This window comes from Harpia harpyja, unplaced genomic scaffold (genome assembly GCF_026419915.1).
Source record: "Harpia harpyja isolate bHarHar1 unplaced genomic scaffold, bHarHar1 primary haplotype URTXT_28telo, whole genome shotgun sequence".
Lineage (NCBI taxonomy): Eukaryota > Metazoa > Chordata > Aves > Accipitriformes > Accipitridae > Harpia > Harpia harpyja.
Genome location: NW_026293188.1, coordinates 56,477 through 72,764, shown reverse-complemented (window position 1 = coordinate 72,764; position 16,288 = coordinate 56,477). Strand labels below are relative to the sequence as shown.

The window sequence follows — 16,288 nt, the reverse complement described above, 5'->3', positions numbered from 1 at the left end:
CCCCCCCAGGGCCCCCCCGGCTCCACCCCGGCCACGTACCAGAAACAGCCCGGAAAGTCCCAGTGGTGTCGCGCGGTCAGGGCCGTGCAAAGCTCCCCGAGCCCCTCACACACCCCCATGCTCGTGCACGGGCAGGCAGCTGCTGCCCCCCCCCCCCCGCCAGGGCCCCCAGCAAACACCCCCTGTGAAGCACATGCCCGCACATGCCTGCCCCGAGCACCCACACGCGTGTGCACACGCGTGACCGGGCCTGCCCCCGGTCCCCGCCGCCCCCGTGACTCAGGCCCGACAGGTTCGGCGGCTCGGGGCGTGTCTCCCACGGCCATGGGGCCCCCGTGGGCAGGCGACCTGCAGCCACCCGCCATAACTGGCCCCCCCCAGCACCAGGTCCCCCCCCGGCCTCGCCCTCCGCAACGCCTGACGGCACCCCCCGCGCCCACCGGGGCGCCGGCCTCGGGACCGGCCGGGGCCCCCCCATTCCTGGCCTGGGTGGTGGCGGGGGCCCTGGTCGGGGTCCTGCTGGCCGGGGCCCTCGTGGCCGCCATGCTCCACCGGCGAGTCCAGCCCCACGCTCGACGCCCAGGGTAAGGCCGCCCGGACGCCTGGGTCCCCCCCTCCCCAGATGCCGGGGTCACCCCCGGTCCCCTACCCTGGACACCTGGGCTCCTGCCCACCTGGGTGGGTGCTCTGCCCCCCCCCCCCCCCGCCCGAACTGCTGGGTGTCGTCCCCCCCCGGACTCCGGGGTCCCCCCCCAGGCTCCCCCTTGGCTCTTTGCAGGGATGCGAGGAGCGGCCAGCTGGGAGAGAGGAAACCGGCGGCCTCCCGGGAGGGTGATCGCGGCACCCGGACGCCTGCATCCCCCCCGGTCGCCGGGGTCCACCCCCGGAGACCTGGGTCCCCCCCGGACGCCGGGGACCCCCCATCTCCGCGGGTGCCCCCGGGGGCGGAGGCGCCGAGCTGTGAAGCGGGGGAGTCACCGCCCCGGGCGCTGCGGCCCCCGCCCCCCCGAGCCGGCTCCGCCCCCCGAGCCGGCGCTGCACTGGGGGGGGGCCGGTTTCGGGGTGCCCCTGACCCCCCCCCGGGATTAAAACGCCACCGCCTCCCCCCCCTCGTCTTCTTCTGCCCGGGGGGGTGCGGGGGGGCCCGACCTTCGGGGGAAGGTATGGGCGGGGGGCTGGGGTGAGGGGATGGGGACAGTGAGATGAGGGCTGGGTTAGGGTTAAGGTTAGGGTTAGGCTGGGTTAAGTAGGGTTCAGGCTGGGTTAGAGAGGGTTAAGGTAGGGTTAGGCCGGGTTAGAGAGGGTTAAGGTAGGGTTAGGATGGGTTAAAGCAGGGTTAAGGCAGGGTTAGGACAGTTTAAGGTAGGTTAAGGCAGGGTTAGGATGGGCACAAGGAAGAAACATTTTACGTGGGACGTGGCACCCTGAGTGTCACATGCGTGTGCGAGAGAACGTGCGCATCACACGTGTGCGCGAGGGTCTCTCCTCCCGTCACCTCCTTTATTACAAAGCCAGCCCCGCATGGGGCAACCCCAGACCCCCGGGACCAGCCGGGGGGCCCCGACCCCCTCCATGGAGACCCAGGCATCCGGGGTGGCCCCCCTATTTCCGTCTGACCTCGGAGTAGACAGTGCCACCGTCGAGCCGGGGCGGGCCGTGGGGTGCCGGCCCCCCCGGGGCGCTGAAGGTCAGGGTTGAGTACTTGACCTCCTCCTGCAAGGCACCACCATGCGTCTGGGCCCCACAGCCCCCCCCGCCAGGAACGGGGAGGGGACCCAGGTGTCCGGGCCCCCCAGCTACCACCCAGAGCCACTTACCGTGCTGTCTGTGCCATCCGCAGCCGGGGCCTCTGTGGGGCAAAGAGGGGGGTGAGATAAGCCCCCCCCAAGGCCTGGGGGTCCCCACGATACCCCAAGACATGGTGGCGGGGCAGAGGACTCACCGCGGGAGGAGGCGCTGGGTTTGGCTCCATTGAGGGAGATGGGAGTGGAGGACCTGGGGGCAGAGGGGAGCTCTGAGCGGGGCCGGGGGGCCCGGGGGGGACTGAGGGGGCCAGGGGGGTCCCATCCCGTTACCTGCCAACGCGGCGCCAGAGCAGGTACCCGGCGGCCCCCAGCAGCCCCAGCCCCAGCAGCGTCCCCAAGATGATGCCGGCGATGGCCCCGCTGCTGAGACCTGCGGGGAGGCAGAGGGGCACCCCAAAAGGGGGGGCCCCGGCAGCGAGGGAGCGGGGGCACCCGCCTCATCGGGCATCCTCCGCGTGAGGTGGCACGGCCGCCCCTGCTCCCATCGCCCCCGGGCCCCACTCACCCTCGTCCTGCAGCAGCAGCACGGCGGCCTCGGCGGCACGGCCCAGGATGGGGTTGGTGGCCCGGCAGCGGTACTTGCCGGCCTGGCTGGGGTCCCCAAAGTCGAGGCGCAGGTGGCTGCCGGTGGCCAGGCTGGCGTTGCCGCGGGCCCAGGCAAAGAGGGGCGGGGGGGCGGCGGCAGCGGCGCAGCGCAGGTCCAGGTGGGAGCCCAGCCGCAACCGCAGGGGGCCCGGTGGGGTGACGGTGACACTGTCGGGGGCCGTCTGCGGGCGGAGGGGTGAGGGGTCGTGGGGGTGGTGGGGGGGAGACGGGGGGCACGGGGATGGGGATGGCATAGGGGCCGGGACAGGGACAGTACGGGACACGTGGGGATGGGGACGGAGACAGGGACAGCACAGGGGATGCAGGGATGGGGACAGCGTGGTGGACGGCGGGGACAGGGATGCCGTGGGGACTCACAGAGGATGGTAACGTTGACATCGTCGCTGCGGTTGGTGCTGATGGCGTTGCTGACCTGGCACGTGTAGGCGCCGGCGTCACCCCGCTGCACCGGCCGCACCGTCAGCGTGCGGTTGTCCAGGGACAGGGACAGGCGGCCGCCGGCCGACACCACTGCCCCGTCGCGCAGCCAGGCCACCGTCTCGGTACCAGGGGGGCTGCGGCAGGTCAGGCTGACGGTGTCGTTCTCTGTCACCGTCACGTTGTCCGGCGTCACCGCTGGCTGTGTCAGCAATTCTGCAAGCAGACGGGCACGGGGTGTCAGGGGGGTCCCAGCTCGTGCAGGGCCCTTGTACCCACTCCCCCACGGCTCCCCTCTCGCTGCGCGGCGCAGTGGCGGGGATGGTGGCGGTGGCATCAGTGGGAACAGTGACGGCGGCGGCAGCCCTGGCTACTCACCCCAGACCCGCAGCTCGAGCCGGGAGCTGTTCCGGCCGCGGCCGCTGTGGGGGTTCAGGGCCTGGCAGACATAGCCCCCCGCATGTGCCACGGACAGGCGGTCGAGGACCCAGCTGGCCCCAGGGTGCCAGGTCTCCCCAAAAAACCAGGTGAAGATAGGGGCCGGGACGGCAGCGGCGGTACAGGTCAGCGTCAGGAGGGACCCGGCCGGCAGATCAAGGGGCCCCGGCGGGGTGACGGTGACGGCGTCAGGACCGTCTGCAGGGGAGAGGGGTCAGGCACGGCGCGGGGGACGGCGGGGGGACGACGCAGGGACTGATGGGGGGCAGGGGTGGCACAGGGTCGTGCAGATGGAGACGACGACGGCGCTGGGAGACAGAGGAACAGCATGGGGACGTGGGGACGGACATGGGGAGGCTGCTGGGGATGTGTGGACAGACAGAGGGACAGCATGGGGACGTGGGGGGACGTGGGGACAGACATGGGGAGGCTGCTAGGAACGTTTGGACAGACACAGGGACAGCATGGGGACATGGGGACAGACATGAGCAGGCCGCTGGGGCCAGCATGGGGGACATGTGGACAAGCACAGCGTGGGGTCGTAGGGATGGAGCTGACAACGGTGCTGAGGACATGGGGACAGACAGAGGGACAGCTCGGGGACATGGGGACAGAGACGGGGCCAACGCTGGGGCCATGGGGATGAAGGTGGCGTCAGCACTAGGGATGTGGGGACAGACACAAGGATGGCACTCGGGACACGGGGACAGACGCGGGGATGGCGCAAGGGACATGGGGATGGACACAGGGTTGGCACTGAGGACGTAGGGACAAACATGGGGTCGGTGCTGGGGACATGGGGACGGCGCAGGGGACATGGGGATGGACACGGGGCCAGCGCAGGGGACAGGGATGCCGTGGGGACTCACAGACAACGGTGACGGTGGCATTATCACTGCGGTTGGTGCTGATGGCGTTGCTGACCTGGCACGCGTAGGCGCCGGTGTCACCCCCGCTGCACCGGCTGTACCGTCAGTGTGCGGTTGTCTGGGGACAGGGACAGGCGGCCACCGGCCGACACCACTGCCCCGTCGCGCAGCCAGGCCACCGTCTCGGTACCAGGGGGGCTGCGGCAGGTCAGGGTGACGGTGTCGTTCTCTGTCACCGTCACGTTGTCTGGCGTCACCACCGGCTGTGTCAGCGGGACTGCGCGGGGGACAGACGGTGTCACCAGGGCCTGAGGACACCAGGGGGGGAAACGGGGACGGACAGGTCGGGATCGGGCTGGTGCTGCCCCGCGCGGGGACAGGGACAGCGATGAGGGTCCCGAGTGCCCCCCGCGTCCGGCTGCTCCCCCCTCTCAGTGTCACCCTGTCTCCGTCCTGAAACCCCTGGCGGGTGGGGTTGTCCCCACACCCCCATCCTGAAACCCCAAAGCGGGAGGGTTCCGTCCCCGAGTCCCTGTCCCCAAAACCCGCAGGGGGACACGGGCTTGTCCCCACGCCCCCATACGGAAACCCCAGGGCTTGTCCCTGACCCGAAACCCCGCGGGGTTTTGTCCCCACGTCCCCACCCACCACCCCGGGGGTTTCCCCACGCACGACGCCCCAGGGGGACACACACAGCCGCCCGGTCGAGGTGGCCTCCGCACCCCCCATACCCCCAGTGCCCAGGGCAGCGCAGGAAGGCGGAAGCCCGGCCAGTGGTTAATGATTCACCGGGTGCCGCCGGCAGCGGGGAGAGGATGGGGACGGGGATGCCTCCAGCACCCCGAAATGGCGCAGCAGGCAGGGGTGTAGCATGGCCAAAGGCCGCCAGGCACGTCACGGTCCCCACCCTCGCCGTGCCCTTCGCTCGGGGGGTTCGGTGCTCGCTGGGGCGGGGCAGCAGCCAAGAGGAAGGACGGATGGACGGACAGACGGCAGGTCGCCCTGGAGAGGGCCCGGACTGTCCAGGAGTGCTACGGGCGGCAGGGACTCACCGTAGACGGTCAGGTTGATGCTGGCGGTGGTGATGGTGGGGTGCCGCACAGCCACGGTGTAGGCGCTGGTGTCATTCAGGCGCAGACGGCTGATGCGCATGGAGCAGTCGGCGGCACCTGTCTCCCGCTCAGTGTACGCCGGCCCGTTCTGCTGCCCCAGCTCCGGCTGCTTGAAGTAGGTGAAGATCTCGAAGTCCAGGCTGGCGGTGGGTGCCCGGTGCCAGGCGCAGTACACGACTCCGCTGGGCAACAGCTCCAGCGCAAAGGTGACGTCCCCCCCGAGCCGGGCGGCCTCGGGGTCCTGGCGGATGGTGAAGCGGGGGGCCTGGCCCCGAGCCGGCGGTGGGCAGGAGAGCAGGAGGGCGGCTGCGGGGCGAGGAGGCAGCGTCAACCTCAGGGGATGCGTCCCCGGCAGGTTTTCATGGCAGGATAGGGACGGACCCCCGAGGCTGGAGGGGACCGCCGAGACAGACCCCTGTGTGGGCCCCAGGCCGGAGGGAACCCCCGAGGGACCCCGAGGAGACTCTGGGGCAGAAAGCAACCAAGACAGACCCCAGGGGAGACCCCGGGAGACAGAGGGGACCCCTGAGGGAGCCCAGGAGGGCCCCAAAGGCAGAGGGGCCCCGTCGCACCCCGCCACCTCCCACCTGCCAGGACAGCGCTCCAGGGGCTCCGCTGGGGGCCCGGTGTTCGGTGGCCCATGGCCGCTCACCCGGACGCCCGGGACCTCCGCCCGCAGCTGTGCCTGGCGAAAGGGAAGGGACGGCCCAGCCCTCCCCGGGGGACGGGCTTCCCCGCGCCAGCCCCACGGTGGCATGGCACGTGTGCCAGGACCCGCCAGCGTCACCGCGGCAGAGAGCCCGGGGTGCCCCGGCACAGCCGCAGCCCCTCCCCGGGGAACGGAGCCCCCCTGGGGGGCACTGCTGGGACGGGGGGGGTTGGGGTGAAAGCAGCAGGAGCCGGTGACGGGCACGCGGGAGCTGCCATCGGGGTGCCCTAACGGCCCCCCCAAGCCGGGGCCTGTGACGAGGGTGCCCCGAAAGGCCGCAAGGAAGATGGGGACGGAGGTGGGGATGGCGTGAGGACAGGGGGACGTGGATAAGCATGGTGACAGCATGGGGGACGTGGGGACAGACATGGGGATGAGGATGGACGTGGGGACAACACAGAGGGTCCGGGGATGGCACAGGGAGATGGGGACAGACGCGAGGACAGGGACAGCAGGGGGGAGGTGGGGCCAGGGCTGGCCATGGGGACACGGGGCAGGTGGGGGGCACTCACCCCACAAGCACGGTGTCACCCCAGCTCCGGCATAAAGGTGATGTCCCCCCGCTCCCAGCTGACATCGCGGCCCCGCAGCGGGGGTCGAGGGGGGGCCAGCCCCACGGCAGGGGCAGGAGCCCAGAGGGCAGCTGTGGGGAAGGAGACGCCATCAGCTGGGGGGCCTGGAGCAGGAACAGGGGTCTCGGGTCCCAGTGAGGGTCCCGGGCCAGTGTGGGGGTCCCAGTGCCACTGTCCCGCAGCCACCCCCCCATCCCACCGCACCCGGACGCTGTGAGCCCATTCCCACCCATCCCAAGGAGAGTGCACACCCCAGCCTCCCCCCCAGTCCTGGGGGGGGCCCTGCCACACCAACCCCGGGGGGGCTTTGGGGTGAACCCAAACCCCATGAAGCCCCAGGGTCTTCTGGGGGGGGGGGGGCGGAGCCCCTGGGGAGGGGCCCAGCCCCTTTGGGGGGGCAGGTGCCCGTTTTGGGGGGCACCAGGCGCCAGCGTGGGCGCGGCAGGTGGGCGCCCTGCCAAACCCCTCCAGGTACTTCCCGCAAGCGCCGCCCCACGCCGGGGGGGTCGCGGGTGGCAAGGGGGGAATAAAGGTGCGGCTGGGCCTCCCCCCCCAGGGGCAAAATGGGTCCATTGCTGCTGCTGCTGCTGCTGCTGCTGCCGCGCTGCCCGGGGGGTCCTCGCCGCCCCCCGGCCCCTCCAGAGACTCCCAGGGGTGGGGGCTGCCTGCCGGCATCGCCCCTCCCTGGCGATGCCCCCCCGCGAAGTCTGGGGGTGCTTGCGGCATCGGTGGCCCAGCAGCCCGCCCTGGACGGTCGTCGTGTGCCTGCAGGAGAAAGGGTGAGGGAGTGAGGTGGGGGCGGGCGGGGGGGGCGGTGGTTTTGGGGGACCCCTCTGACCCCCTCTGCCCCCCCCCCAGGGTCCTCTCGCTTCCCCAGGAGCCGCCAGGAGCGACGGCGAACCCCACGCTGCTGCCTGCGCACCCCCACCAAGGGGCTCTCCCTGCCTCTCTAGGGACCCCCGGACCCTCCTGGACGTGCATGGACCCCCCCCCGGACCCCCTGGACCTCCACAGACCCCCCAGGATCTCCTTGGACACCCCCTTGCCCCCCCCGACCCCTGCAGATCCCCTCTGTCTGCCCCGCAATGCCCCCCCGAACCCCCTAAACCTCCCCCCGACCCCTTTAACCCCCGACCCACCCCCGAACCCCCCCCAGGCCAGACATGGGCCCCCCCCTCAAGACATGGGCCCCCCCCACACCCCGTAAACCCTTGTTAGACACCCTCGCCCCGCCCCCAAGACCCCCCTACGACCCTCCACAACCCCCTGTAGCCCCTCTGGACCCCCCCTGTGACACACACCCCCCCCCCCCCGGACCCCTCTGACCTCCTTGACCCTGCAACCCCTGGGGGGTCAGGGGTCACGCCCCCGCCCCAATAAAGGTCTCAGCATAAACGCCCGACTCCGTTGCGCCGGGTCAGGGGTCGCGACCCCGCTCGGGGGTCGGGGTCGGCGCGCATGCGCGGCTGCGGGGCGGGGGGGGCGGGCGGTGGCGGTTGCCAGGGCGACGCGCGCGGCGCCCGACGGCGATTGGGCGTCGCGGGTCACGTGCCCGGAAGCGGCGGGGAGGGGCGGCGGACCGCAGGTGGGAGACAGTCCGGGGGGGGGGGGAGCACCCCGAAATTGGGGGGGGGGACACCCCCAAAAGGGGGTGGTGGGAGAATCGGCGAGCGAAACACCCCAACGCGGGGGGGGCGGCGGCGCCAGGCCCGAAACGGTGCGGGGGGGGGGCGGCGGGCTGTGACCCGGGGGGTCACAAGACCGGGTCGGCCGCGCACCCCACGGTCACCCAGACACCGATCTGTACCCCACGGCTGCCCCACGGTCACCCCACGGTCACCCAGACACCGATCTGTACCCCACGGCTGCTCCACAGTCACCCAGACACGTCCCTGGTGCCCCACGGTTGCCCCACAGTCACCCAGACACCGATCTGTACCCCACGGCTGCCCCACAGTCACCCCACGGTCACCCAGACACCGATCTGTACCCCACGGCTGCCCCACAGTCACCCAGACACCGATCTGTGCCCCACGGCTGCCCCACGGTCACCCAGACACCGATCTGTGCCCCACGGCTGCCCCACGGTCACCAAGACACATCCCTGTGCCCCACGGCTGCCCACAGTCACCCAGAAATGTCCTCTGCCCCACAGCTGCCCCCATAGTCACCCAGACGCCTCCCCGTGCCCCACAAGAGCCCCACAGTCATCCAGACACATCTCTGTGCCCCACAGCCGCCCCACAGTCACCCAGGCATCTCCCTGTGCCCCACAGCCACCCCACGGCTGCCCCACAGCCACCCCACGCTCACCCAGACACCTCCCTGTGCCCCACAGCTGCCCCACGCTCAACGCAGACACGTCCCCGTGCCCCACTGCTGCCCCGCAGTTGCCCCACAGACACCCCACGGCCAACTGGGCTTGTCCCATGCCCTTGGCCCCCAGTCCGGGGCCACACGGGGACGTCCCCGTCCCCATCCCCACAGCCACCCCCGTCCCCGTCCCCCCTGCCCCAGTGTCCCCGTCCTGTCCCTGTCCTCCCTGCCCCACTCCCTTGCTCAACCCTGGCTGGCCCCTGCCCCAGACACCCCCTTGGGACCCGACCACCGGCCCCCCGCCTCGTGCTCCCCCCCCGGGGAAGGAGTTGCTGTTTTATAAAGGGGTGACGGCACCCCGTAGCCCTTCCTCATGCCCTCTGCCCCACTTGCTTTGCCCGCCCAGCCCCAGACACCTCCCCGGGGCCCCCAGGGAGAACCAGTGCAGAACCAGTCCCCACAAATCCCACGTCCTTTGCTCCTCCTTGGGGTGGAGCCGGTGGTTTTTACTGGGGCACTGGCACCCTGCAGCTGATCCTCGTCCCCCCTGCCCCACACCCTTGGCCCTATAAGTGACCCTCGTTCCCCATAACCCTTCCTCGCCCCACTGCCTTGGCCCCGCAGCCCTTCTTTGCCCCACCCGCCCTGCCTGACCCTGGCTGGCCCAGCCCCGGCCACCTCCCGGGGTCCCCTGTGCCAGCCCCCCCGGTCTCCTGCTCCTCCTGGGGGCAGAGGGGCCGGTTCATAAGGGGGTGCGGGCACCCCCTGACCCTCCCGCCCCCGGCAGGCATGGACGCCCGGCCGCTCTTCCAGTCGCTGCAGGCACTGGCGGAGGACAACGCCTCCTTCTTCCAGCGGAGCGGCACCGAGAGCGGCCGTCGATTCGCCGCCGCCTTCGCCGCGCTGCGGGAGCATGGCCGGCGCCTGGAACCGGCCCTGCGGCACTTCGCCCCGCCTCTACCACCGCTTCGACCTGGACGAGGCCACGCCGGGCAACGGCTACCGCAGCCTGGTGCAGACAGCGCGCTGTTGCCTGGCCCACGCCGTCCATAAGAGCCGCTACGTGGCCGCCCACCGCCGCAGCGTCTTCTTCGCGCCGGGCACAACGTAGCCGAACTGGAGGCCTACTTGCGCTGCGCTGGCCCAGCTGCGTGCCCTCCTCTGCCTGGCCCAGCGGCTGCTGGCCCACAACCGCCCCGGCTGCCTCTTCCCGCCCGAGGAGGACGGCCTGAGCGAGCTGGTGCTGCGTGAGTACAGCACCATGCACAACGGCTGCTTCTACGGCCGCTGCCTCGGCTTCCAGGTGACAGGGGCGCGGGGACACTGAGGGAGCTTTGCATGGGGGTTTGGGTCTGCGGGGCACGGGGACACGGGGACAGCTTTGTGTGGGGACGAAGGGACAGGCTGGCACAGGGACTAGCTTGCGCGGGGGGCCTTGGGTTTGCGGTGGACAGGGATGTGGGGATGCGGTGCGTCGGAGCCAGGGGGACGTGCAGGGACGTGCCGGGACGTGGCATTGCGCTCACACGGTGCCTGGGGCCACAGGCGTGCCGGGACACGGGAACACGGTGATGTGAGGACAGATCCTGGGGGGCTTGTGTTTGCGCAGGGCTGGGGTTACAGACGTGCCGGGACACGGGGCCACCAGAAGCGTGGCCGCCTGCGCGGGGACAGGTGGGGTCCCACGGGGGCACGCGGTGACAGGCGGTGCCATCCCCACAGTTCGCTCCCTCCATCCGCCCCTTCCTGCAGACCATCGCCATCGGCCTCGTCTCCTTTGGGGAGAACTACAAGCGCAACGACATGGGGCTGGGTGAGCACCGGGGGGGCTGGAGGGCTGGGGGTGGGGGGGTGGTCCCGGGTGCCAGCCCACCCTGTCACCCCTCTGTCCCCCCCCCAGGGGTGGCTGCCGGGTCCCTCTTCACCAGCGGGAAGTTTGCCATCGACCCCCGAACTGCGGGGGGATGAGTTCGAGCGCCTGACGCAGAACCTGGAACGTGCATTTCTGGAAGAGCTTCTGGAACCTGACTGAGAGCCGAGCTGCTGGCGGTGAGCGGGGGGCCCCAAGGACCCCTCCCTGGGACCCCCTGAGCCCCCCCCCAGGGGCGTAGCAGTCTGCTGGGGGACATGGGGGGTCCCACTATGGTGGCAGAGGGAAAGGGCCGTCTCCTATGGGGGTCCCTGCTCCGGGGGCTCTCTGCCGGGGGGCCTGCGGGGACCTGAGCCCCTGACACCCCCCCCCCCCCCCCCGCAGTCGGTGGCCAGCATGACGGCCACACAGGTGGGGGTGTGCCGGGCGCTGACGGTGCCCCCCGAGCCCCTGGAGCTGCCGCTGGCTGCCGACCCCTCGGTCACCGTCACCATCGCTCCCCCCGTGGCCCACACCGGCCCCGGCCCCCATCCACATGCGGCTGCTCTCCTACCAGCTGCGGGAGGGGCAGGTGAGGGGCTGGGGGGGGCTGCTGGGGGGGGGCACGCAATGGGGGGTGCATGGGGGAAGCCGCTGCGGGGTGTGTGGGGTGGAGAACCTGCTGGGAAGGGCTGTCTGCTGGGTGGGCACGGGGTTAACCCGCTATGGGGGGGCACAGTGGGGTGTCCCTGCTGGGGGGGGACACACTGCGGGGGTCCCTGATGTGGGAGGGCAAGCTGGGGGTCCCTGCCATGGGGGTGCGGGGCAGGGGCTGTCTGCAGGGGGGGGGGGCACACTGGGCGGCAAACTGGGGGCTCCTGCCGGGGTGGGAGGGTGTGGGGCAGGGGCTGTCTGCTGGGGGGCACGCTGGGGGTCCCTGCCATAGGGGTGTGGGGCAGGCGCTGGGGTCCCCTGCAGTGGGGCTCACCCCGCTCCTGCCCCTCCCCCCCCCCCCCCAGGGACAGCGCGGCGCTGAGCGCCCTGACGCGCGCCGAGGGTCCGCGGGGCGCCACTGCGGTGGTGGCGGGGGCCCCCCCTACCGCCCTCACCCCCGCCTTGCTGGTGCATTTCCACGGGGGGGGCTTTGTGGCGCAGACCTCCCCGCTCCCATGAGCCCTACCTGCGGGGGTGGGCCCGCGAATTGGGGGCCCCCATCCTCTCCGTCGACTACGCCCTGGCCCCCGAAGCCCCCTTTCCCCGCGCCTTGGAGGAATGCTTCTACGCCTACTGCTGGGCCCTGCGCAACTGCCGCCTGCTGGGTCAGACCCCGGGGGGCTGCTGGGGGGGGCGTGGGGAGGGGTGGACTGGGGGAGCAGGATGCGGGGAGCCCCCCCGTAGCCCTGCGGCTGCTCGCTCCGCAGCCGTGCCGCCATCGTCGGCGTCAGCCCCGCCGCACCGGCTGACGCCTCCGGCGTCGCTGTCGGCGTGACCCCCCCGTCCGTCCGTCCCCCCGTCGCAGGCTCGACGGCGCAGCGCGTGTGCTTGGCGGGCGACAGCGCGGGCGGCAACCTCTGCCTGACGGTGTCGATGCGGGCGGCCCGCCGTGGGGGTACAAGCGCCCGACGGCATCATGGCGGCCTACCCCGTCACCCTGGTGCAGGCGGCCGCGTCCCCTTCCCGCCTGCTGACGTTGCTGGACCCGCTCCTGCCCCTCGGCGTCCTCTGCAAGTGCCTCAGCGCCTATGCAGGTGGGGGGGGGGGGCGTGGGGGGGACACACACGGGCGTTTGGGGCTGGGACGCGGGCGTCTGGGGGAGACGGGGGCCGGGGGACGCGAGGGGCTGGGGGACGATGGGGACACAGGGTGGCATGGGGGGGGGTCGTGGGACACGGCGGGGACTGGGGCAGCCCTTGGGTGCGCTGCCCCTGCCCCCCACCCCCCCACCCCAGCGGGGCTGCTGGGGCGGGTTGGGGACCCTCTGCCCCCCCAGGCACGGAGGGGGAGGCAGAGCCCCCCACCCTGGAGACCCTCAGCCCCACGCGACTGCTGCGCCGGGACACAGCCCTGCTGCTCCGCGACCTGCGACGGGGGGCGGCTGCTTGGCTGGGGGGGCTTTTCCGTGGGGCCCCCACCCACCCTGGTACAGCAGGGGAGTGGGGGGCAAAGCCTGCCCCGCACCAGGGGGTTTAGAGAGCTTGGGGGGCACGGGGGGGAGGGGGGGGATTTGGGGGCACGGGGGGTATTGGGGACGTGGGGGGTGGGGGGGGGATGCGGGGGAGGGTGTTGGGGATGTGGGGGGGGGGGGTGTTGGGGACATGGGGGGGCATTTGGGGTCCTGGGGAGCATTGGGGGATACGGGGGAGGGTTGGGGACACAGGGGGGTGGGGCACCAGGAGTTTTGAGGAACACGGGGAGGGGATTTGGGGGACATGAGGGGGCGGGTTGGGACACTGGGGGGGGCAGTGTTGGGGACCCCAGCAGGAGAGGATTTGGGGTCCTCACACCCCCCCACCCTGCAGACCCGGCACGCAAAAGCATCTCGGAAGCGGCGGGGGCACCGCAGGAGGAGGAGTCCCCCAGCAGCTGCCCCCCAGGGGCTCCCCACGACAGCGAGGGGACCCCCGAGGACGGGGGGGACTCACTGGAGTACCCAGACGAGTTTCAGCCCCTGCGCAGCCGGGGGCCCCCCGCCCGCTTCGACCTGCCCCCCGCTCCCCTGGCCAGGAACCCCTACATGTCCCCGCTGCTGGCTCCTGATGGCATGCTGGGGGGGCTGCCCCCCGTCCACCTGGTGGTGAGTCCCCTGAGACCCCCACAGCTGCCCCGGGGTGGGAGGGGACACAGACACCCCCCCCCCCATCCCTGACGTGTCTCCACAGACACCCCCGCGTCCCCACCGATGTCCCACGCCCCCCCCCCCACGCTCCACGCGCCCACGTCCCCACCGACAACCTGCATCCCCGTGGCCCCCCCGCCCCCGACCCCTTGTGCCCCCCACCCCACCTCCCCCTGACCCCCTGACCCCCCCCACCCCCAGGCCTGCGCGCTGGACCCGATGCTGGACGACTCGGTGGCGCTGGCCCGGCGGCTGCGGGCGCTGGGGCGGCCGGTGACGCTGCGGGTGGTGCCCGACCTGCCCCACGGCTTCCTCAGCCTGGGACCCCTGAGTCCCGAGACCCGCCAGGCCACCGCCATCTGCACCCGCCTCATCCGCGACATCCTGCAGCCCCCCCGGTGCCCCCCCCGGACGGCGCCCGCCGCGGGTCGCTGCTGCTGGGCCCCCGCAGGGACAGCCTGGCCCCACAGGACGGTCTCCGCCGTGGGTCGCTGCTGCTGGGCCCCCCGTAGGGACAGCCTGGCCCCACAGGACAGCCCCCGCCGTGGGTCGCTGCTGCTGGGCCCCCGCCGGGACAGCCTGGCCCCGCAGGACAGCCCCCGCCGTGGGTCGCTGCTGCTGGGTCCCCCGCCGGGACAGCCTGGCCCCACAGGATGGTCTCCGCCGTGGGTCTGTGCTGCTGGGCCCCCCGCCGGGACAGCCTGGCCCCACAGGACAGCCCTCGCCGTGGGTCGCTGCTGCCAGGGGCACGGCGGGACAGCCTGGCCCCACAAGAAGGTCCCCGCCGCGGGTCGCTGCTGCTGGGGGGCCACCGGGAGAGTTTGGCGACCCACGGCATGGGGGCCACAGCGAGCCTTGGGTCCCTGGCTGCAGCAACCCACAGCGTGGCAGACGTGGGGGGCCTTGGAGCTGCGCCGACCCCACGGCTCAATGGCTGCAGCCAACCCCGGCGTTGGGGGCACGCTGACCCACAGCGATGGCACCACCCCGACCCACGGCTCTACAACTGCAGCGACCCACAACGATGGCACTGCTCTGACCCACGGCACCAGCACCGGCTCGACCCGTGGCATTGGGGCCACCTCAACCCACGGCAATGGCACTGCTCCAACCCACGGCACTAGGGCTGGATTAACCCACAGCACCAGCACCGCCCTGACCCACGGCATTGGCACTGCATCAAGCCACACTGACGGCGCCGTCCTGACCCACGGCACCAGCACCGCCCTGACCCATGGCATTGGCGCTGCATCAAGCCACACTGACGGCACTGTCCTGACCCACGGCGCCAGCAACGCCCTGACCCACGGCATCGGCACTGCGTCGACCCACCCTGACGGCGCTGTCCTGACCCACGGCATCGGCACTGCGTCGACCCACAGCGCCATCAGCACTGCATCGACCCACCCTGACGGCGCTGTCCTGACCCACGGCATCGGGGCTGCCCCTGACCCATGGCACCACCGCCCCCCTGCCCTGCCACACGGGGTCCCTGTCAGCCCCCGAAGCTGGGGCCCCCCCCCCGATGCCCCTCAGCAGTGCAGCCACCCCCGTGCTGCGGGGCCCTGGCAGAGGGGGGGACCCCCAGCCCCCCAGATGGCCCCAGCCCCTCCCGGGCCCCCCCCCAGACGGCGGCACAGTGGGGCCCAGCCAGTTGCCCGCCGCCCCAGCGGCCCTGCAGGGCGTGAGGTGGGGTCCTGAGCCCGCCGCGGGGGGCACCCCCAGCCCCCCGGGTGCAATAAAGACCCTCTGATACCACCAAGGCCTGCCTGCGCCGATGGGGGGGGGGGGGGGTGACCCATGGGAAGGTGCTACGCAAAGGGCATAGGGCAAGCGGTGGTCGCTGCCGTGGGAGTGGGGTGGGGGGGAGCCTGGGCTGCCCCCCCCCCAAGGTCACCCACAGCTGCAGCTGCTCCCCCTAACCCAGGGCAGGAGGGTTTGGGGTCCCCAGGGGAAAGGGGGGGCCTGGGGGGCACCCCAAGGTGTTTTGGGGGGCCCCCGCTGACCCTCCACCCTGTTCCCTCGAGGGCTGTGCGGTGGAGGACTGGGCAGCCATCTGCCAGCTGGCCTGGGGGGGGTCTCCTCCTGCCCCCGAATGGAGGGGATTTGCCCCATAACCTGGGTGAGGCACCCCCAGGACAGCAGAGATACCCTGAAATGGGAAGATTCACCCCAAAATGGAGCTATTCACTTGGGAATGGAGAATCCCACCCCAAAAAGTGGGGATTCACCCCAAAATGTGGTGCATCCCCAGCCCCCCAATAAACTCCTTGACACCCCCCACCCCCATGTCTTGGCTGATTTCAGGGACAGACCGGGGCGGGGTGGGGGGGTGGGGGGCAAACAGTGTTTATTAAACCTCCCCCCATGGCAGCGGGGGGGTACAAAACAGGCTGCAAGGAGGCCCCCCCCCCCCAAAATGCTAGAGTGACCTCCCATGGCAAAGTGCTGGAGGCAGCACCCCCATCCCCCCCCCCCCAATAAATACAGGCATAAATGGGGGGAGCAGCACCCTGACACACCCCCCCCTCCCCAAAATAGGGGGCAAGAGGCTGCCCCCCATAAATACTGGAGTGGTTTGTGTTGGGTGGGGGCAGGGGCAGCACCTGCTCCCCCAAATAGGGGTGATGCGCTGCCCCCCAATCCAAGAGTGCTGGCAACACTGCGGGCAGCCCCTGCCCCCCCCCCAAAATGTTGAGGTAACACATTGTACCTGCCCCCAAAATACTGGGGGGGGGGGGGTAGTGCCCTGTCTCTCC

At 71.7% G+C, this 16,288-nt stretch overlaps 4 protein-coding genes across 4 annotated transcripts; 3 read left to right on the top strand and 1 right to left on the bottom strand.

The window, feature by feature from the left end:
• The first annotated feature begins 205 nt into the window (after positions 1–205).
• On the top strand, positions 206–1,184 carry LOC128138186 (translation initiation factor IF-2-like). Its single transcript, XM_052779495.1, has 2 exons — positions 206–584; positions 779–1,184. The coding sequence occupies exons 1-2, from the start codon at positions 325–327 to the stop codon at positions 1,182–1,184; spliced, it is 666 nt and encodes a 221-aa protein (XP_052635455.1). The 5' UTR covers positions 206–324.
• Positions 1,185–1,602: 418 nt separating this feature from the next.
• LOC128138185 (carcinoembryonic antigen-related cell adhesion molecule 2-like) lies at positions 1,603–6,091 on the bottom strand. The gene is made up of 8 exons (XM_052779494.1): positions 5,835–6,091; positions 5,188–5,553; positions 2,651–3,044; positions 2,311–2,558; positions 2,076–2,175; positions 1,943–1,995; positions 1,818–1,849; positions 1,603–1,713 (listed from the first exon to the last, which is right to left on the bottom strand). Exons 1-8 carry the CDS (start codon positions 5,887–5,889, stop codon positions 1,603–1,605), a joined length of 1,359 nt encoding a protein of 452 aa, XP_052635454.1. The 5' UTR covers positions 5,890–6,091.
• Positions 6,092–7,012: 921 nt separating this feature from the next.
• LOC128138184 (uncharacterized) lies at positions 7,013–7,735 on the top strand. Its single transcript, XM_052779492.1, has 2 exons — positions 7,013–7,307; positions 7,387–7,735. The coding sequence occupies exons 1-2, from the start codon at positions 7,219–7,221 to the stop codon at positions 7,733–7,735; spliced, it is 438 nt and encodes a 145-aa protein (XP_052635452.1). The 5' UTR covers positions 7,013–7,218.
• Positions 7,736–9,562: 1,827 nt separating this feature from the next.
• Positions 9,563–15,230, top strand: LIPE (lipase E, hormone sensitive type). Its single transcript, XM_052779491.1, is given in 15 exon segments — positions 9,563–9,807; positions 9,809–10,147; positions 10,567–10,657; positions 10,745–10,791; positions 10,793–10,840; positions 10,842–10,883; positions 11,069–11,239; positions 11,241–11,284; positions 11,713–11,854; positions 11,856–12,012; positions 12,213–12,292; positions 12,294–12,441; positions 12,684–12,833; positions 13,213–13,487; positions 13,731–15,230. Coding segments are annotated over 15 exon segments (3,408 nt in total). The 5' UTR covers positions 9,563–9,633.
• Positions 15,231–16,288: the final 1,058 nt, after the last annotated feature.

Coding starts and splice junctions, on each gene's coding strand:
- LOC128138185 (XM_052779494.1), bottom strand. CDS start 5,889: ATGGGCCACCGAACACCGGGCCCCCAGCGGAGCCCCTGGAGCGCTGTC. Junction 3,045..5,187: donor CATCAACCTGACCGTCTACG/GTGAGTCCCTGC, acceptor GTCTGCTTGCAG/AATTGCTGACACAGCCAGCG. Junction 2,176..2,310: donor GCTGCTGCTGCAGGACGAGG/GTGAGTGGGGCC, acceptor GCCTCCCCGCAG/GTCTCAGCAGCGGGGCCATC.
- LOC128138184 (XM_052779492.1), top strand. CDS start 7,219: ATGCCCCCCCGCGAAGTCTGGGGGTGCTTGCGGCATCGGTGGCCCAGC. Junction 7,308..7,386: donor GTGTGCCTGCAGGAGAAAGG/GTGAGGGAGTGA, acceptor CCCCCCCCCCAG/GGTCCTCTCGCTTCCCCAGG.
- LOC128138186 (XM_052779495.1), top strand. CDS start 325: ATGGGGCCCCCGTGGGCAGGCGACCTGCAGCCACCCGCCATAACTGGC. Junction 585..778: donor CCCCACGCTCGACGCCCAGG/GTAAGGCCGCCC, acceptor GGCTCTTTGCAG/GGATGCGAGGAGCGGCCAGC.